Genomic DNA, 15,132 nt, shown 5'->3' with positions numbered 1-15,132 from the left:
TTGGGCCCTCAAGCATGAAGTCAAGGCCAAATTGGATTGTAAAACTGCTTCTTTGGCATATGTCAGCCCCACAGATTAAAACCCCAATTTATTTAGACCTTTAGGAACAAGCTGCTTCCAGTTTGTAGCATATCTGGGGGTAACGTGCCCCCTATACAGGTACTTTGGGCCTCTCTGCTCTGTCTGGCCTTCCTGGTGGATCAGAAGCTAATCCACTCTTGCCTCTTCTCCAGGCTTGAGCTGTTAGCACTGATCTCCTTCTGGGTCCTGTCTTCACCCTAACCTTTTATAAGACCAGCCTGGCCATGACTTCCACCGCCTTTCTCTGGCAGTAGCTAGTTTCCAAATGTGGGTGCTAGAAATGCTCATGCCATTGCCTGCCTTTTGATGGTGTTATAGTTGCTAAGTCATGTCTGACTCTTTGTGACCCCATGGACTGGAGCCCGCCAGGCTCCTCTGTCCATGGGATTCTCCAGGCAAGAATACTGGAGTGGGTTGACATTCCCTTCTCCAGAGGATCTTCCTTCCTCTCCAGAGGATCATCCTTCCATCCAGTAAAGGATGAAGGGGGATCATTTACTGTCTGAGCCAGTGGGGAAGCCCTGCTTTGCATGTAATAATACCTCATTTAATCCTCACACTGACATTGAAGTGACGCTGACACAGAATGATCTCTGTTGGTTTCCAAGGCATACTATTCAATATCATGGTAATCCAAGTCAATGCCGCGACCAGTAACACTGAAGAAGCTGAATTTGAATGGTTCTATGGAGACCTACAAGACCTTCTAGAACTAACACCCCAAAAAGATGTCCTTTTCATTATAGGGGACTGAAATGCAAAAGTAGGAAGGCAAGAGATACCTGCAGTAACAGGCAAATTTGGCCTTGGAATACAAAATGAAGCAAGGCAAAGGCTAATAGACTTCTGCCAAGAGAACGCACTGGTATAGCAAAGACCCTCTTCCAAGAACACAAGAGAGGACTCTACACATGGACATCACCAGATGGTCAACACGCAATCAGATTGATTATATTCTTCGCAGTCAAAGATGGAGAAGCTCTATACAGTCAGCAAAAACAAGACCAGGATCTAACTGTGGCTCAGATCATGAACTCCTTATTGCCAAATTCAGACTTAAATTGAACAAAGTGGGGAAAACCACTAGACCATTCAGATATGACCTAAATCAAATCCCTTATGACTATACAGTGGAAGTGAGAAATAGATTTAAGGGACTGGATCTGATAGATAGAGTGCCTGATGAACTATGGATGGAGGTTCATGACATTGTACAGGAGACAGGAATCAAGACCATCCCCAAGAAAAAGAAATGCAAAAACACAAACTGGCTGTCTGAGGAGGTCTTACAAATAGCTGTGGAAAGAAGAGAAGCGAAAAGCAAAAGAGAAAAGAAAAGTATACCCATGTGAATGCAGAGTTCCAAAGAATAGCAAGGAGAGATAAGAAAGCCTTCCTCAGTGATCAATGCAAAGAAATAGAGGAAAACAATAGAATGGGAAAGACTAGAGATCTCTTCAAGAAAATTAGAGATACCAAGGGAACATTTCATGCAAAGATGGGCTCAATAAAGAACAGAAATATTATGGAGCTAATGGAAACAGAAGATATTAAGAAGAGGTGGCAAGAATACACAGAACTGTACAAAAAGATCTTCATGACCCGATAATCACGATGGTGTGATCACTCACACTCACCTAGAGCTGCACATCCTGGAATGTGAGGTCAAGTGGGCCTTAGGAAGCATCACTACAAACAAAGCTAGTGGAGGTGATGGAATTCCAGTTGAGCTATTTCAAATCCTAAAAGATGATGCTGTGAAAGTGCTGCACTCAATATGCCAGCAAATTTGGAAAACTCAGCAGTGGCCACAGGACTGAAAAAGGTCAGTTTTCATTCCAATCCCAAAGAAAGGCAATGCCAAAGAATGCTCAAACTACTGCACAGTTGCACTCATCTCACACGCTAGCAAAGTAATGCTCAAAATTCTCCAAGCCAGGCTTCAGCAATACGTGAAGCGTGAACTTCCTGATGTTCAAGCTGGTTTTAGAAAAGGCAGAGGAACCAGAGATCAAATTGCCAACATCCACTGGATCATCGAAAAAGCAAGAGAGTTCCAGAAAAACATCTATTTCTGCTTTATTGACTATGCCAAAGCCTTTGACTGTGTGGATCACAATAAACTGGAAAGTTCTGAAGGAGATGGGAATACCAGACCACCTGACCTGCCTCTTGAGAAACCTGTACGCAGGTCAGGAAGCAACAGTTAGAACTGGACATGGAGCAACAGACTGGTTCCAAATAGGAATTGGAGTATGTCAAGGCTGTATATTGTCACCCTGCTTATTTAACTTCTACGCAGAGTACATCATGAGAAACGCTGGGCTGAATGAAGTACAAGCTGGAATCAAGACTGCCGGGAGAAATATCAATAACCTCAGATATGCAGATGACACCACCCTTATGGCAGAAAGTGAAGAGGAACTAAAAAGCCTCTTGATGAAAGTGAAAGAGGAGAGTGAAACAGTTGGCTTAAAGGTCAACATTCAGAAAACTAAGATCATGGCATCTGGTCCCATCACTTTCTGGCAAATAGATGGGGAAACAGTGGAAACAGTGGCTGACTTTATTTTTTAGGCCTCAAAAATCACTGCAGATGGTGATTGCAGCCATGAAATGAAAAGACGCTTACTCCTTGGAAGGAAGGTTATGACCAACCTAGACAGCATATTAAAAAGCAGAGACATTACTTTGTCAAGAAAGGTCCATCTAGTCAAGGCTATGATTTATCCAGTAGTCATGTATGGATGTGCGAGTTGGACTATAAAGAAAGCTGAGCGCCGAAGGTGCTTTTGAACTGTGGTGTTGGGAGAAGACTCCTGAGAGTCCCTTGGACTGCAAGGAGATCCAACCAGTCCATCCTAAAGGAGATCATTCCTGGGTGTTCATTGGAAGGACTGATGTTGAAGCTGAAACGCCAATACTTTGGCTACCTCATGCGAAGAGCTGACTCATTGGAAAAGACCCTGATGCTGGGAAAGATTGAGGGCAGGAGAAGAAGGGGATGACAGAGGATGAGATGGTTGGATGGCATCACTGACTCAATGGACATGGGTTTGGGTGGACTCCGGGAATTCATAATGGATAGGGAGGCCTGGTGTGCTGTGATTCATGGGGTCACAAAGAGTTGGACACGACTGAATGACTGAACTGAACAGTTGTCTCCCTTTTACAGATGAGGAGACTGAACCATAAAGGGTTAAGTAATCCACCTGTGTTCACAGACCTTGTGAGCAGCTGGGCTGGGGTCCAAACCCAGGGGTCTGACCCTAGACTCCCCGCTCTTCTCCACTCAGCTGTGGTGTCCCCTGACACCAGGGTTGGCATGTGATGGAAGCTTGAAGAGACCCCAAATATATGCTCAGGCCCAATGACTTTTTTTCCACTAAGGAGTTTTAACTACAGAGATTTCCATTTAGGATTCTTTTTTTTTTTTAAATTATTATTTATTTACTGTAATATATTTATTTACTTGGCTGAGGTTGGGTCTTTGTTGTTATTTATTTACTCTATTATTTGTATTTACTTGGCTGTGGTTGGGTCTTTGTTGTTATTATTCACTTTATTATTTGTATTTACTTGGCTGTGGTTGGGTCTTGGTCGAAGGCCTTAGGATCTTGTGTTATCAGGGATCTGTCATCGCAGTGCACAGACTCTGTAGTTGTGGCACATGGGCTTAGTTGTTCCTCGGCATGTGGGATTGTAGTTCACGGACCAGGGATTGAACCCACACCCTCTGTGTTGGATGGGCAGCATCTTAACCACTAGACAGCCAGGGAAGTCCCTTGGTTAGCATTCTGAAACACTTAAGTAACTTGAAAAGTGAAGTGAAACTGAAGCAAAAGTTTTAGTCACTCGGTCATGTCCAACTGTAGCCTACCAGGCAAACATATATTAAGCATTTGTGTTTTCACTTTGATGTTAAGAAGATAGCTATAAACATGCAAGATCATTCTAACTAAACAGCCATCCACAGAAGCCTCTAATTTCACATTCATAAATATTTAAAATTCATTCACAACAACAATGGAAGCCTCAACACCAGGCTCCACCATATAATTTTCTCTTTAAAAGGGGTCCATCCACTATCTAGATTTGACCACCTCTCTTCCTGCTGTTCTAGAAATGAGATGACCAGCTCTTTCAGAATATACAGCAACTGCCTCACTCTGAGCAGCACCAGGCTTAGGAGATTTACGGTAAAGGCATGTTTCCTAGGAGGTCAGTACTGAAAGCCAGACTCAACCGGCAGTTTCTGGTAGAGACAAGCTCTCCACCCCATTGGAGCAGTGTACCTTTTCTTCGAGAGATGTTCATGTCGGAAAAGGCTCAACTGGGATACTCATCAGCGTCTACTGTCCGTCTGGGGTTTGGCCGCAGGCAAGGATAAAATGAGCCTGTCTTCTCGGGGCCATGGCAAACCTGGAGTCCAGGCTCAAGAATGCCCCGTACTTTCGCTGTGAGAAGGGGAATGATTCTCTCCCTGTGTGCCAGAAGTGTGAGACGTGCATCCTGGCCTGGAAGATCTTCTCCACGCGAGAGTGGTTCTGGAGGGTGGATGCTGGGTTCCAGAGGAGGTTCCTGGTGAGTGTCCTGCAGCAACTGGACAGCCCGTACTTGTTACACTACTTCCTAACCCTCCTGCAGACCACACAGGGCAAGGACCTCGTCTACCACAGGACCCGGGTCGACCTGAGCAGGAAGGAGGGCAAGATGATCCAGTCCTGGAATCAAACGCTGGATGAGACGGTGGAGCAGAAGATGCGGGAGGCTCTGCGTTGGCTCCAGAACAGCAGCCAGCGGACGAAGGCCAACTACACACTCCTGCTGCTGCAGATGTGTGACCCCGGATTGCTGCTCACCGCCACTGATGTCATCAGAGTCCTGTTTCTGAGAGAGTGGGGTGACGCCTCAGGTAAGCGAGGCCACAGGTAGAGAGACTGGGGGTCCCTGGAGACCAGGAGCCTATGAAGGGATGGGAGGTGTGGACGAGCTCAGGTTGAAGGGGCACTGCCAGATGGCAGGTGGTGGTGGGCTAGTTGCTCAGTCGTGTCCGACTCTTGGCGACCTCATAGACTGTAGCCTGCCAGGATCCTCTGTCCATGGGACTCTCCAGGCAAGGATTCTGAAGTGGGTTGCCATTTCTTTCTCCATGGGAACTTCCCGGGATAGAGCTCAGGTCTCACCTGCATTGTAGGCAGATTCTTTACCGACTGAGCCACCATCGTGGTGCCTGGTCCTGTTGACTGAAGGAGAAGCTGCTGAAATGTGACTTCCTTCTGGAAAATGAGAAATGACACATTCAGAAGGAACTTTCAGCTGTCAAGTGTGGCTCAGGGACTTCTTCATCCCTGAAGCCCAGAAGTGGCTTGTCCCTCTGTCTCTGCTCATTAGTGCCAGGCTGGTTCCCACCTCAGTGCATTCAGGATTGAAGTGGGTTTGGGAGGGGGTTAAGGTTACTGCTGACTTGTTTTGCCCTTCAGTTTGCACTGCACGGAAACCAGGCCAAGAGGTCCAAACCTAGGACTTTTCTCCATTCAGTCAAAGTGTTAGTCGCTCAGTCGTGTCCTACTTTTTGCTATCCCATGGACTGTAGCCCACCAGGCTCCTCTGTCCATGGGATGCTCCAGGCAAGAACACTGAAGTGGGTTGCCATTCCCTTATCCAGGGGATCTTCTTGACTGAGGGATCGAACCTGGGTCTCCTGCATTGCAAGCAGATTCTTTACCGCCTGAGCCACCAGGGAAGCCCTATCTCCATTCATTCCACTGTATTCCTTGCTTGAACATGAAATCGAACCTGGATGTGGAGTTTATCCAAAGCTGGGTCAGATGTTGTTGTTTAGTCTCTAAGTTGTGTCTAACTCTTTGCGACCCCATGGACTGTAGCATGCCAGGCTCCTCTGTCCTCCACTATCTCCCAGAGTTGGCTCAAATTCATATCCCTTGAGCCGATGGTGCTATCTAACCATCTCATCCTCTGCCACTCCCAGCCCCTTGCCTTCAGTCTTTCCCAGCATCAGGGTCTTTTCTAGCGGGTCTGATCTTCACATCAGGTGGCCAAAACATTGGAGCTTCACCTTCAAGGAGCATCAGTTCTTCCAATGAATATTCAGGGTTGACTTCCTCTAGGATTTACTGGTTTGATCTCCTGGCTGTCCAAGGAACTTCTCAAGAGTCTTCTGGAGGCATGAAAGGACTGAATAAGGCTGGGATAGGAGTTCTCCATTATTGTTGTATCAGAATCACTTGGAAGGCTTATTAACACCCAAGTGGCTGTGGTCCTCCCCCAGAGCTCCTGACCCAGCAGGTATGATGTGGGTTATGAGTCTGCACTGCTAACATGTTGCTAGGAGATGCTGATATTGGTCTGTGCACCTCATTTTGGGAGCCAGTGGTCCAGTCTGTTGGTGAGAAGGTATTGGCCAGCTGGACTAGGGCAGCAAAAGCAGCCAGACAGGAGGCAAGGGACTGGGATTGCAGGGGGGTGTCTAGAAAGGCAAGCAGAGGTTTAGCGGCATGGGAGAAGGTTGGAAGGGGGCAAGAGATGGAGAGATTCAGAGGTTGTGCTCTTGAGAGTGGGGGATTCCTGCTGTCCATGATACCTGGAGTGTGGTCCTATTTGCAGACTCATAGAATTTCAAGAAATTTTACAGCTCCCTAGGGGACTATTAGGGGCTTCCCAGGTGGCTCAGTGGGTAAAAATTCCTGGGTTGGGAAGATCCCCTGGAGAAGGAAATAGTAACCTATTCCAGTATTCTTGCCTGGAGAATCCCATGAATAGATACGGGCTATAATCCCTGGGGTCACAAAGAGTCAGACGGGGCTGAAGAGGCTAAGCATGCACGCAGAGGGCTATTAGAACCTGATAAAGGCACTTGCTTTCTTTGGTGTGTCCAGGAAGTAAAAGAATAATCATATGGAATGAAGAAGTGGTGGAGAAAGTCAGAGAATCCCATCAGTTAGGTTAGAGATTGACCAGTCCAGCACCTTTATTTTTGTAGGTAATGATGTTGAAGTTCAGCGAATCTGAGTGACTTGGTTGTGGTCATCCGGTTGGGGGGTGAAAACCAGGCCTCCCATCCTAAGCATCTCCCATGGGCAAGGCTGCCCTCCAGGCAGGGAAGCAGATCTGTCCATATACACGCCCTGCTCTGAGGTCCTTCCCCACCGTAGGAATCAGCTCCTTGTATTTACAGGTCTCCCTCTCCTAGGGAAGTTTCTCTCTTAAAAACGAAATTTTCTAATTTGACTCAAGGGCATTTATTCATATCACCGAAGAAAATTAAAAGTGCTTCGAAAAAGCGATCCCTCTTTCAACTCCTGCCTCTTTTTCTCTCTCTTGTCCTCCTTCCCTGTCTCTCAGTCTCTATCCTCGTGTATATAGAGAACTGATGAGGTTTACAGTGCAGGCAGGGTGGCAAAGGCTAACAGAGGCTTTCTGTGACTTTTGTGTAGAAACTCAGAGGCCCCTAAATAAAAACAGACATGACTGGCCTGGTCTGTTTTGTGTAGATTTAAGAGAAACCGGTAGACCTGAAGCCACTTTTCTTCAGCACTTCCTCTCCATGCACCTGCTTCAAGGGCCGCTCGTCTCGGTCTTTTGTTCTTTAGGGACTGACCCAGACTTTACCAACATGTTTTTAATCCCTGAGAAAGGCCACGTACACTCGTGCGACACCTCACAAGTCTGCTGGGCAGCCAGAACCAGGCACACAACCTTCCCGTTGTCCAAAGCTGCAGGAAAAGCAAGCTTGCATGACTTCGTGCGGCGGGGAGCAGCCACTGCTGGTAAGTCCGCTGGTGGCAGGAAAGCCCAAGGGGAGGGGTCCCCAAGGACCTGGAGGGGCTGGCAGGTGATGGCATCTGAGGAGGACAGATGTGGGCAACTCACACTCATTTGTTGTCTACAAAGTGGGCTGGGCACTCTGGTGTTTATTCCCTCATTTAATCCCATGTCTGGTAAGTGGGCTTCTCCAGTGGCTCAGTGGGTAAAGAATCTGGCTGCAATGCAGGAGACACAGGTGACGCAGGTTCGATCCCTGAGTCAGGAAGATCCCCTGAAGGAGGAAAATGGCAGCCCACTCCAGTCTTCTTGCCAGGAGAATCCCATGGACAGAGGAGCCTGGTGGGCTAATCCACGGGGTCACAGAATCGGGCGCAAGTGAGCGACTGAGCGTGCACACGCTCACTGGTGGGGTGAGAAACAAGGATGATAATCAGTCGGTATGATCCTAAGTCTTCCTCTGCACCAGGCTGTACCCCTTGGTCTCGTCCCCTGACTTCTGGTACAGGGAGGGGGAGGGGCACCTCCAGGATCCAGCCCACCAGGATCTATTTTTGCAGCACTGGATTCAGCCTTTTTATTTATTTGTTTAGCTCTGTGAGGTCTTAGTTGTGGCATGTGGGATCTTTAGTTGTGGCATGAGGGACCTAGTTCCCTGACCAGGGATTGAACTCGGGCTCCTGGAGTGGGAGTGCAGCCTTTACCACTGGGCCACCAGGGCTGTCCCTGGATTCAGTCTTGAGGTGGAAATAAGAGCAGCGGGGAATTGGGCTCTGACCTTAAGGCTGTCCTCAGTTGGTTTTTGAATCAAGACACATACATGGAATAAATATAGGAAACACAAAGCATAGGTTCTAAAATGCTTTTTATATGGAAAATATGAAGTTTCAAAAAATAGGTTTGTTTTTGTTGTTCAGTTACTAAGTCGTGTCTGATTCTTTGTGTCCTCATGGACTGTATCACACCAGGCTCCTTCCTCTCTCTTCCCCTGTCTCCTGGAGCTTGCTTAAACTCCTGTCCATCGAGTCGATGATGCCATGCAACCATCTCATCCTTTGTTGCCCCCTTCTCCTCCTGCCTTCCATCTTTCCTGGCATCAGGGTCTGTTCCAAGGAGGTAGAACAGTGTAATTGTCACCCATGTTAACTGTCTTCCAGGCTCAATAATTGTCACCATCTTGTCCATCTTATTTCGCCCACCCCTCTCTTTTGAAATTGTCTGAGGCTTTTTCTTGTTGAGATCCTTTAAAGGGAACTTTGGACACCATGCCTTTTCACCAGCAGGGCAGTTTTCATGCTGCAGATGTCACCTTGAGCTGGGAACGCTGAAAACTGCTTGGTTTTCAGTTTGGTTAGGGGAAATGGTATTTTCACTTTGGCAGAAGAAATGACCAAAGGTCAGTGGCCTCAGGGTAGACTCTGATGAGCTCTGTTTTGGTGGGGGAGCTTTTGGCAAGGACTTGTTTTGGGCCTGGTGGTGGTGGTAGTTTAGTTGCCAAGTCGTGTCTGACTTTTTGGCAACCCCGCATAGAGTCGGACCCTATTGAGCGACTAAGCACACATACGGATGAGCTGTAGCCCACCAGACCCCTCTGTCCATTGGATTTCCCAGGCAAGGATACCGGAGTGGGTTGACATTTTCTTCTCCAGGGGATCTTCCTGGCCAAGGGACTTAACATGGTTCTCCTGCATTGCAGGCAGATTCTTTACTGGCTGAGCCACCAGGGAAGCCCAAAAGTGCTCGGAGAAAGCACACGTCCCTGGGTGGGCTTGGACCCACCCCAAAGATGCCCCAGCTGTTCCCCCTTCCCCGGATTCCCTCTAGAAATGCAGTGGAAGAGTTCGCTCCAGTGTATTTCCGAGATGAACAGGCTATTTTCTGAAAAAGCCAAATCAGGCTTGGCCCCGGCCCCTGATGTGCTGCTGGAGCTGGATACCGTCAGAGAACTGTCCTCTGGGGTCAGCAGGTACTGCGACTTCATCCGCCAGCTGCCCATCCACCTCTCCAAGTATATTCTAAGTATGTGGGGCCTGTTGGGGGGTTTCTCAAGCACCCCCTCTCCCTCATCGTGGCCCAGGTGGGAGGTTCCCAGGCCCACTTCTTGTTTTTCCAGGTTTGCTGGATAGGAGCACCTTGAACAGGTGTAGCTTTGTGAGCCAGCACTGGGCGGCGCTAGCACAGCAGGTCAAGACCGACCTGTCCATGCACTCCTTCATCCAGCACCAGATCACCTTCCTGCAGGTATGGCCTGTCTGGGAGGGACAGGTCAGACCAGCCTCCTTTCTGCCCAGCCTTCCTGTCTGTGGTGGCCCCTGACTGGCCTCCAGCTCCACGTGGGCTGCTTCTTCACTGCTTTCATGTCCAGATTCCCGATCACCATTGACTCTCTAGTGGGGAGCACCCAGTCTAGAAGCCCCACAGGCAGAGAGAGGCAGAGCCTTCCCCACGCCCCACGGAGCTGTGAGCTTTCCCCAGGGAGCTTTACCAGAGCTTGTGCCATAAGATAGCCTCATGTACACAGATGTTTACAGGGCCACAAAGTGTATTTTTAGGTTATGATGCATTATTCCCTGGCTAGTAACCGCCTCTGGCATTTACAGTTCTGTCTCTTGCCTGAAGCCTGACCCTAAATCAGGGGTTCCTGGTAGTCTGGTTTTTTCCCAGCAGAGGGAGGGGACAGGAGACAGATGAGGAGGCCCTGAGGCAGGCCATATGATGGAGGCTGGGGACCACCCACCGTTTTTAAAAAAAGTTAATTAATTTATTTTAATTGGAGGCTAATTACTTTATAATATTGTAGTGGTTTTTCCTATTCATTGACATGAATCAGCCATGCCACCCACCGTTCTTGCTGGTCCTCCTTGGACGTTTGATGTCATCACCCTCCTCGAGCCAGTCTGCCCATACCACTGGCCCAACTCTCCAGGCCCAGGCCTTCCTGGGCCAGTGCTTGTCCATCTTTCAGACTCTGCCAAGCACTAGTTTTTAGTTTTCTCTTGGAGTGTAAGGACAAAGAATAACTTTTCTGTTATTTCCCCCAGGGGTCCTACACCAGGGGAATAGACCCTAGTTACGCCAGCAAGGTTATTATCCCAATTCCGAAAATGACGGATGATGGGAAGCGCCTACGTGTGAAAAATCAGAAGTGGAAACTGAGAACGAAGGTGGGTTCTGATGGCATCTGGGGTAAGTGACTGTAGGGCGTCCCTTCTTACTGGCCACGGAAGGCTGAAGTCCAGGCTCGGATCTCACATAAGGATGTCAGACATCAGAGGGTACAGGATAGAGCATATTATGGATGTGGGGTATGGAGGATATGGAATAGAGCATATGGATGTGGGGTATGGGAGGTGACGTACCCCAAGAAGGAGGCCAGAGTCCTGTGCTGTGTGTCCGTAAGCAAGTGATTTCCTCTCCTTAAGCCTTATCTTCCTCATCTGTTAAGTGAGGGCTCATTTGGGTGTCTTCTTGGAGTTCTTCCCAACTGCAGCGCCCACGTCAGGTCCTATGTCCATGACACCAAGCATCTAGTGGGCAGCTGAGAGCCAGCAGCAATGTCAGGATCACTGGGTGTCCCCACCACTGGTCTGTCCCTGCATTTCATGGCCGCAGAAGTCTGTGGCTGGGGATGGGGAAGGACATGGGGGCAGGGCTTCTCTGAGGCTACCCTCTCTGAGGCTCAGCTGTCTCATCTGTGAAATGATGAGAATACTTGGTGGGGCAGGTACCATGCTGTGTGATGCAGCTGTGAGGAGATGAGGGTTGCTGATGCATGAAGACCTCGACACATAAGGCCCAGAGTGTGCAGCAGTAATTTCACATGTGCCTCGAGTTCCCACAAGTATACTCTGTACTGTTACATGTACACAACATAAACATAAATCCCTGGGATCCATGAAATGGTCAGTCAAGGGGCACCAGTGACTTTATTTTGCATGCCTCTTGGTCCTGAGCTCAGTTTAAAAAAGTTGTGTTATCGGCAGCACTGGACGTTCACAGAATCAGAGGTGGAAGAGGAATCAGGACCCTCAATTCAGTATTTTCGCACTCAGGGGTTCCTTTTCTCACTAGTCGGCCCCCTCCCCATCACCACGTAGCGGTTGCCACGGCCTGAAGAGGAGGAGGCCGTGGACCCCTGCACCCTTGCCAGGGGGGAATCCCAAGGTGCATGTCTGGGACCCTGGGTCAGGTCGCTGCTGTCTTTTGACTGCGGGTGTTCCCTTGTTAGAATGACTATAACTTGTGGACTGCGTACCAGAACCAGGAGACTCAGCAGGTGCAGATGGAGGAGAGGAATGTCTTCTGTGGCTCTTACAACATCCGCATCCTCTCTGACACGTAGGTACTAGGCTCAGAATCTAGGGCCCAGGGCCCCTGGACTACCCACGCAAGCATCTGAGGATTCCCATGACCCCTTGCTCACTGGAAAAGCAATCCTTCTTCACCTGAAACTCCAGCCCCAAGCCCATCTGGAGACTTGGTGCTTGATTTTTGCACCATTCTCAGTAGAGGGTGGGCTTCCCTGGGGGCTAAGTGGTAAAAGAATCTGCCTGTCAATGCAGGGGACGTGGTTTCGATCCCTGGGTGGAAAAAGACCCCCTGGGGGAGGAACTGGCAACCCACTCCAGCATCCATGCCTGGGAAATCCCATGGACAGAGGAGCCTGGCAGGCTACAGTCCATGGGGTTGCAAAAGAGCTGGACATGACTTAGCAACTAAATAACAACAAACTAGATGGTGGAGGACACTCTGCCCTTACAAACTTTGGGTACACTGACCAGCAACCTTTTGCACAATTCACATGCATGAAATCTTTTAAAACCTTTACTGTTTAATTCTTATTTTAGAAGTAATATGTCCTCATTGGAAAAAATATACACTAAATGCCAGAAAATGTATAGAGAAAAAGAAATCTCTTCTATAATCTCGTCATGTAGAGATAACTACCATTAATATTGATGTCTATCATAGAATTTTTTCTTGGCATGTATAAATACATATTTTAAATAGAAATGGGGCTATGCTATACATATTTTGGTAACCCACTCTAGCAAAGTACTGTGTCTTTTCATGTTAAATGTGAAAATGGCATTTATGGTAACTATGTAGTGTGACATCATTTGAGTATGCCAGAAGAAGATCCTTTCATAATGTCAACTTCCTGACATATTTTAGATCTAGGACTTCACTCTTTACTCAAAAAGTTTTGTGAAGGACATCTTTTATTCTATTTTTGGCTGTGAACCTTACTAACAAATTGCATCTTGACCAAATAGGGGGAGGACAGAACAGATGGGAAAAGGCAGAGCTGAGTGTTTATGAGTAGTATGGTGATACGTGCTCTTTAGCAGAGAGAATGACAAGTTGAACTCTAGATACGACAAATGGAATGAGGGCAAAAATGTCAGGAATTGCTCCTTGTATTCAGAGTGACTATCCATCCCTGTTTATCCAAACAACCTTGCTTTACTCTGTGGTCCTTGAGTAATTAGTAATAGTGTCCCCTTTCATGATAAAAAAAATCTCAGTTTGGACAATAAAATTTTTGGTCATCCTGCTCATATTTAATCTATTTGCTAATAATCTTATGATTGGAAAATTAATTCAACTCACCCTATTTTGTTGGATTTCATACTGATTGAGGGCAGGGTCCATCCACATCTTACTCATCTTTGTATTTCCCATGAGCACCTATTGGCACAAGACTTTGCCCCTAATGTAGTATGCTCACTGGCTATTGGTTAAGGGAAACAGTGACAGCAGTGGGATATGCAGTGGGTATAGGGCTCCTCAGCTGTGTTCCTCTGAGCTTTTCTGTGAAAAAAGGTTTCCATGGTCAAATAAAGCAGAAAATGCCGCATACTCTCTTCTCTGTCCTGGGGATTTCTTATACATTAGCAGAAATTGTTAAAATAGTTGTGCCTTTTGTGTTTAGGTTTTAAATCTAGTTGAAATGCATTTTTGTTACAGTGTGAGGCAGGGATCCATCATGGCTTATTAACGCTAGGCCTTGCCTTCTGCTACATCCCTTGCTGGATGGATTTTCCATGATGGCATTGCTATAGGCGAAAGGCACTGTACTAAATTGTTCCATGGTTCTCTTCTCTCATGGTGCATCTTTTTCCTGGCAACTCAGGTGGGACCGAAACAGAATCATCCACTATTCTGGGGGAGATTTGTTAGCCGTGTCATCCAATCGAAAGATCCAGCTTCTGGACATCATACGTGTAAAGGAGATACCCATCAGGTTTCGAGGCCATGCTGGGAGTGTCCGGGCCCTCTTCTTGTGTGAAGAAGAAAACTTTCTCCTGAGTGGGAGTTATGACCTGAGTATCAGGTAAGTGGTCCAAGAAAGTTGTGGTCCTCAACTTGCCCAGGCTTAAACATAGCTTGTGGAAAAAGCACGTGTGTTTTTATGTTTTTTGTATTTATGCAAAAGTTATCCTAAATGATGCTGACTTCTAGAATAACCCACACTTTTTTTTGGCAAGATAAAAACCAAAAATTTGTATATTGTTTAAACTTTGAGTGAGATAGATTTATAGCAATTATTAGATCTATTTTCTAGCAGAAGGCTACAAATCGGAAAGTGTTTTCTTTAGTATTCTTATATGAAAGCATAATTTATATTTCTTTTCACAGATTCCTTCAGGGGAAAGTAGTTTTTTTGTGGGTGTGAAACCTGGTATGGAAGCCAAATAGTGATAAAAGTGTATATATAAAAATATTTTTAAACAATATAAAACACTCATGTGCTTGTTACTCAGGTCAAGAAGTAGGGCATTACCATTCCCCAAATCTCATTATGTGCCTTTCTCTTATTTTTTCTTTCTTCCTCCTGATCAGTATAAATTTTATATTTAAATTTCTTTATAGTTTTGCTACCTATTTATATGTCTCCAGATATATTCACTACCTTTGTCCTTTCTTGAACTCAACATAAATGTTGTTGTATTTTAAAACTTCATGTGTACTTGATTCTTGCACTAATTTTGAGATTCATCTTTATGAAATAGATGGCAGTAATTAACTTATTTTCACGGAGATATAGTATTTTATTGGATGAATACATCATCATAACTCATTTATTTACTCTTCTGCTGGTGGATATTTGCATTGTTGTTAGCTCTTTATTCTTTCACTGCCATAGACATTCCTGTATGTGTTTCCTGGTACCCATGTGTATGAGTTTAAAAATTTTTTTGTTGAGGTATAATTGACCTACAAATTTGAAAAAAAATTTTTATTGAGGTATAATTGACATAC

At 46.6% G+C, this 15,132-nt stretch overlaps 1 protein-coding gene across 1 annotated transcript in view; it reads left to right on the top strand.

Annotated features, from left to right (window-relative positions):
* Nucleotides 1–4,455: 4,455 nt before the first annotated feature.
* Nucleotides 4,456–15,132, top strand: part of FBXW10B (F-box and WD repeat domain containing 10B) — a 30,438-nt gene continuing 19,761 nt past the window's right edge. The window contains exons 1-7 of the mRNA XM_052658614.1: nt 4,456–4,996; nt 7,695–7,871; nt 9,691–9,885; nt 9,980–10,107; nt 10,908–11,030; nt 12,095–12,204; nt 14,003–14,203. Coding sequence (XP_052514574.1) covers nt 4,495–4,996; nt 7,695–7,871; nt 9,691–9,885; nt 9,980–10,107; nt 10,908–11,030; nt 12,095–12,204; nt 14,003–14,203 — 1,436 coding nt within the window. The 5' untranslated portion in view covers nt 4,456–4,494. The remainder of the gene's footprint in view (nt 4,997–7,694; nt 7,872–9,690; nt 9,886–9,979; nt 10,108–10,907; nt 11,031–12,094; nt 12,205–14,002; nt 14,204–15,132) is intronic.

This window comes from Budorcas taxicolor, chromosome 19 (genome assembly GCF_023091745.1).
Source record: "Budorcas taxicolor isolate Tak-1 chromosome 19, Takin1.1, whole genome shotgun sequence".
Lineage (NCBI taxonomy): Eukaryota > Metazoa > Chordata > Mammalia > Artiodactyla > Bovidae > Budorcas > Budorcas taxicolor.
This window is presented reverse-complemented; position numbering and strand designations above follow the sequence as displayed.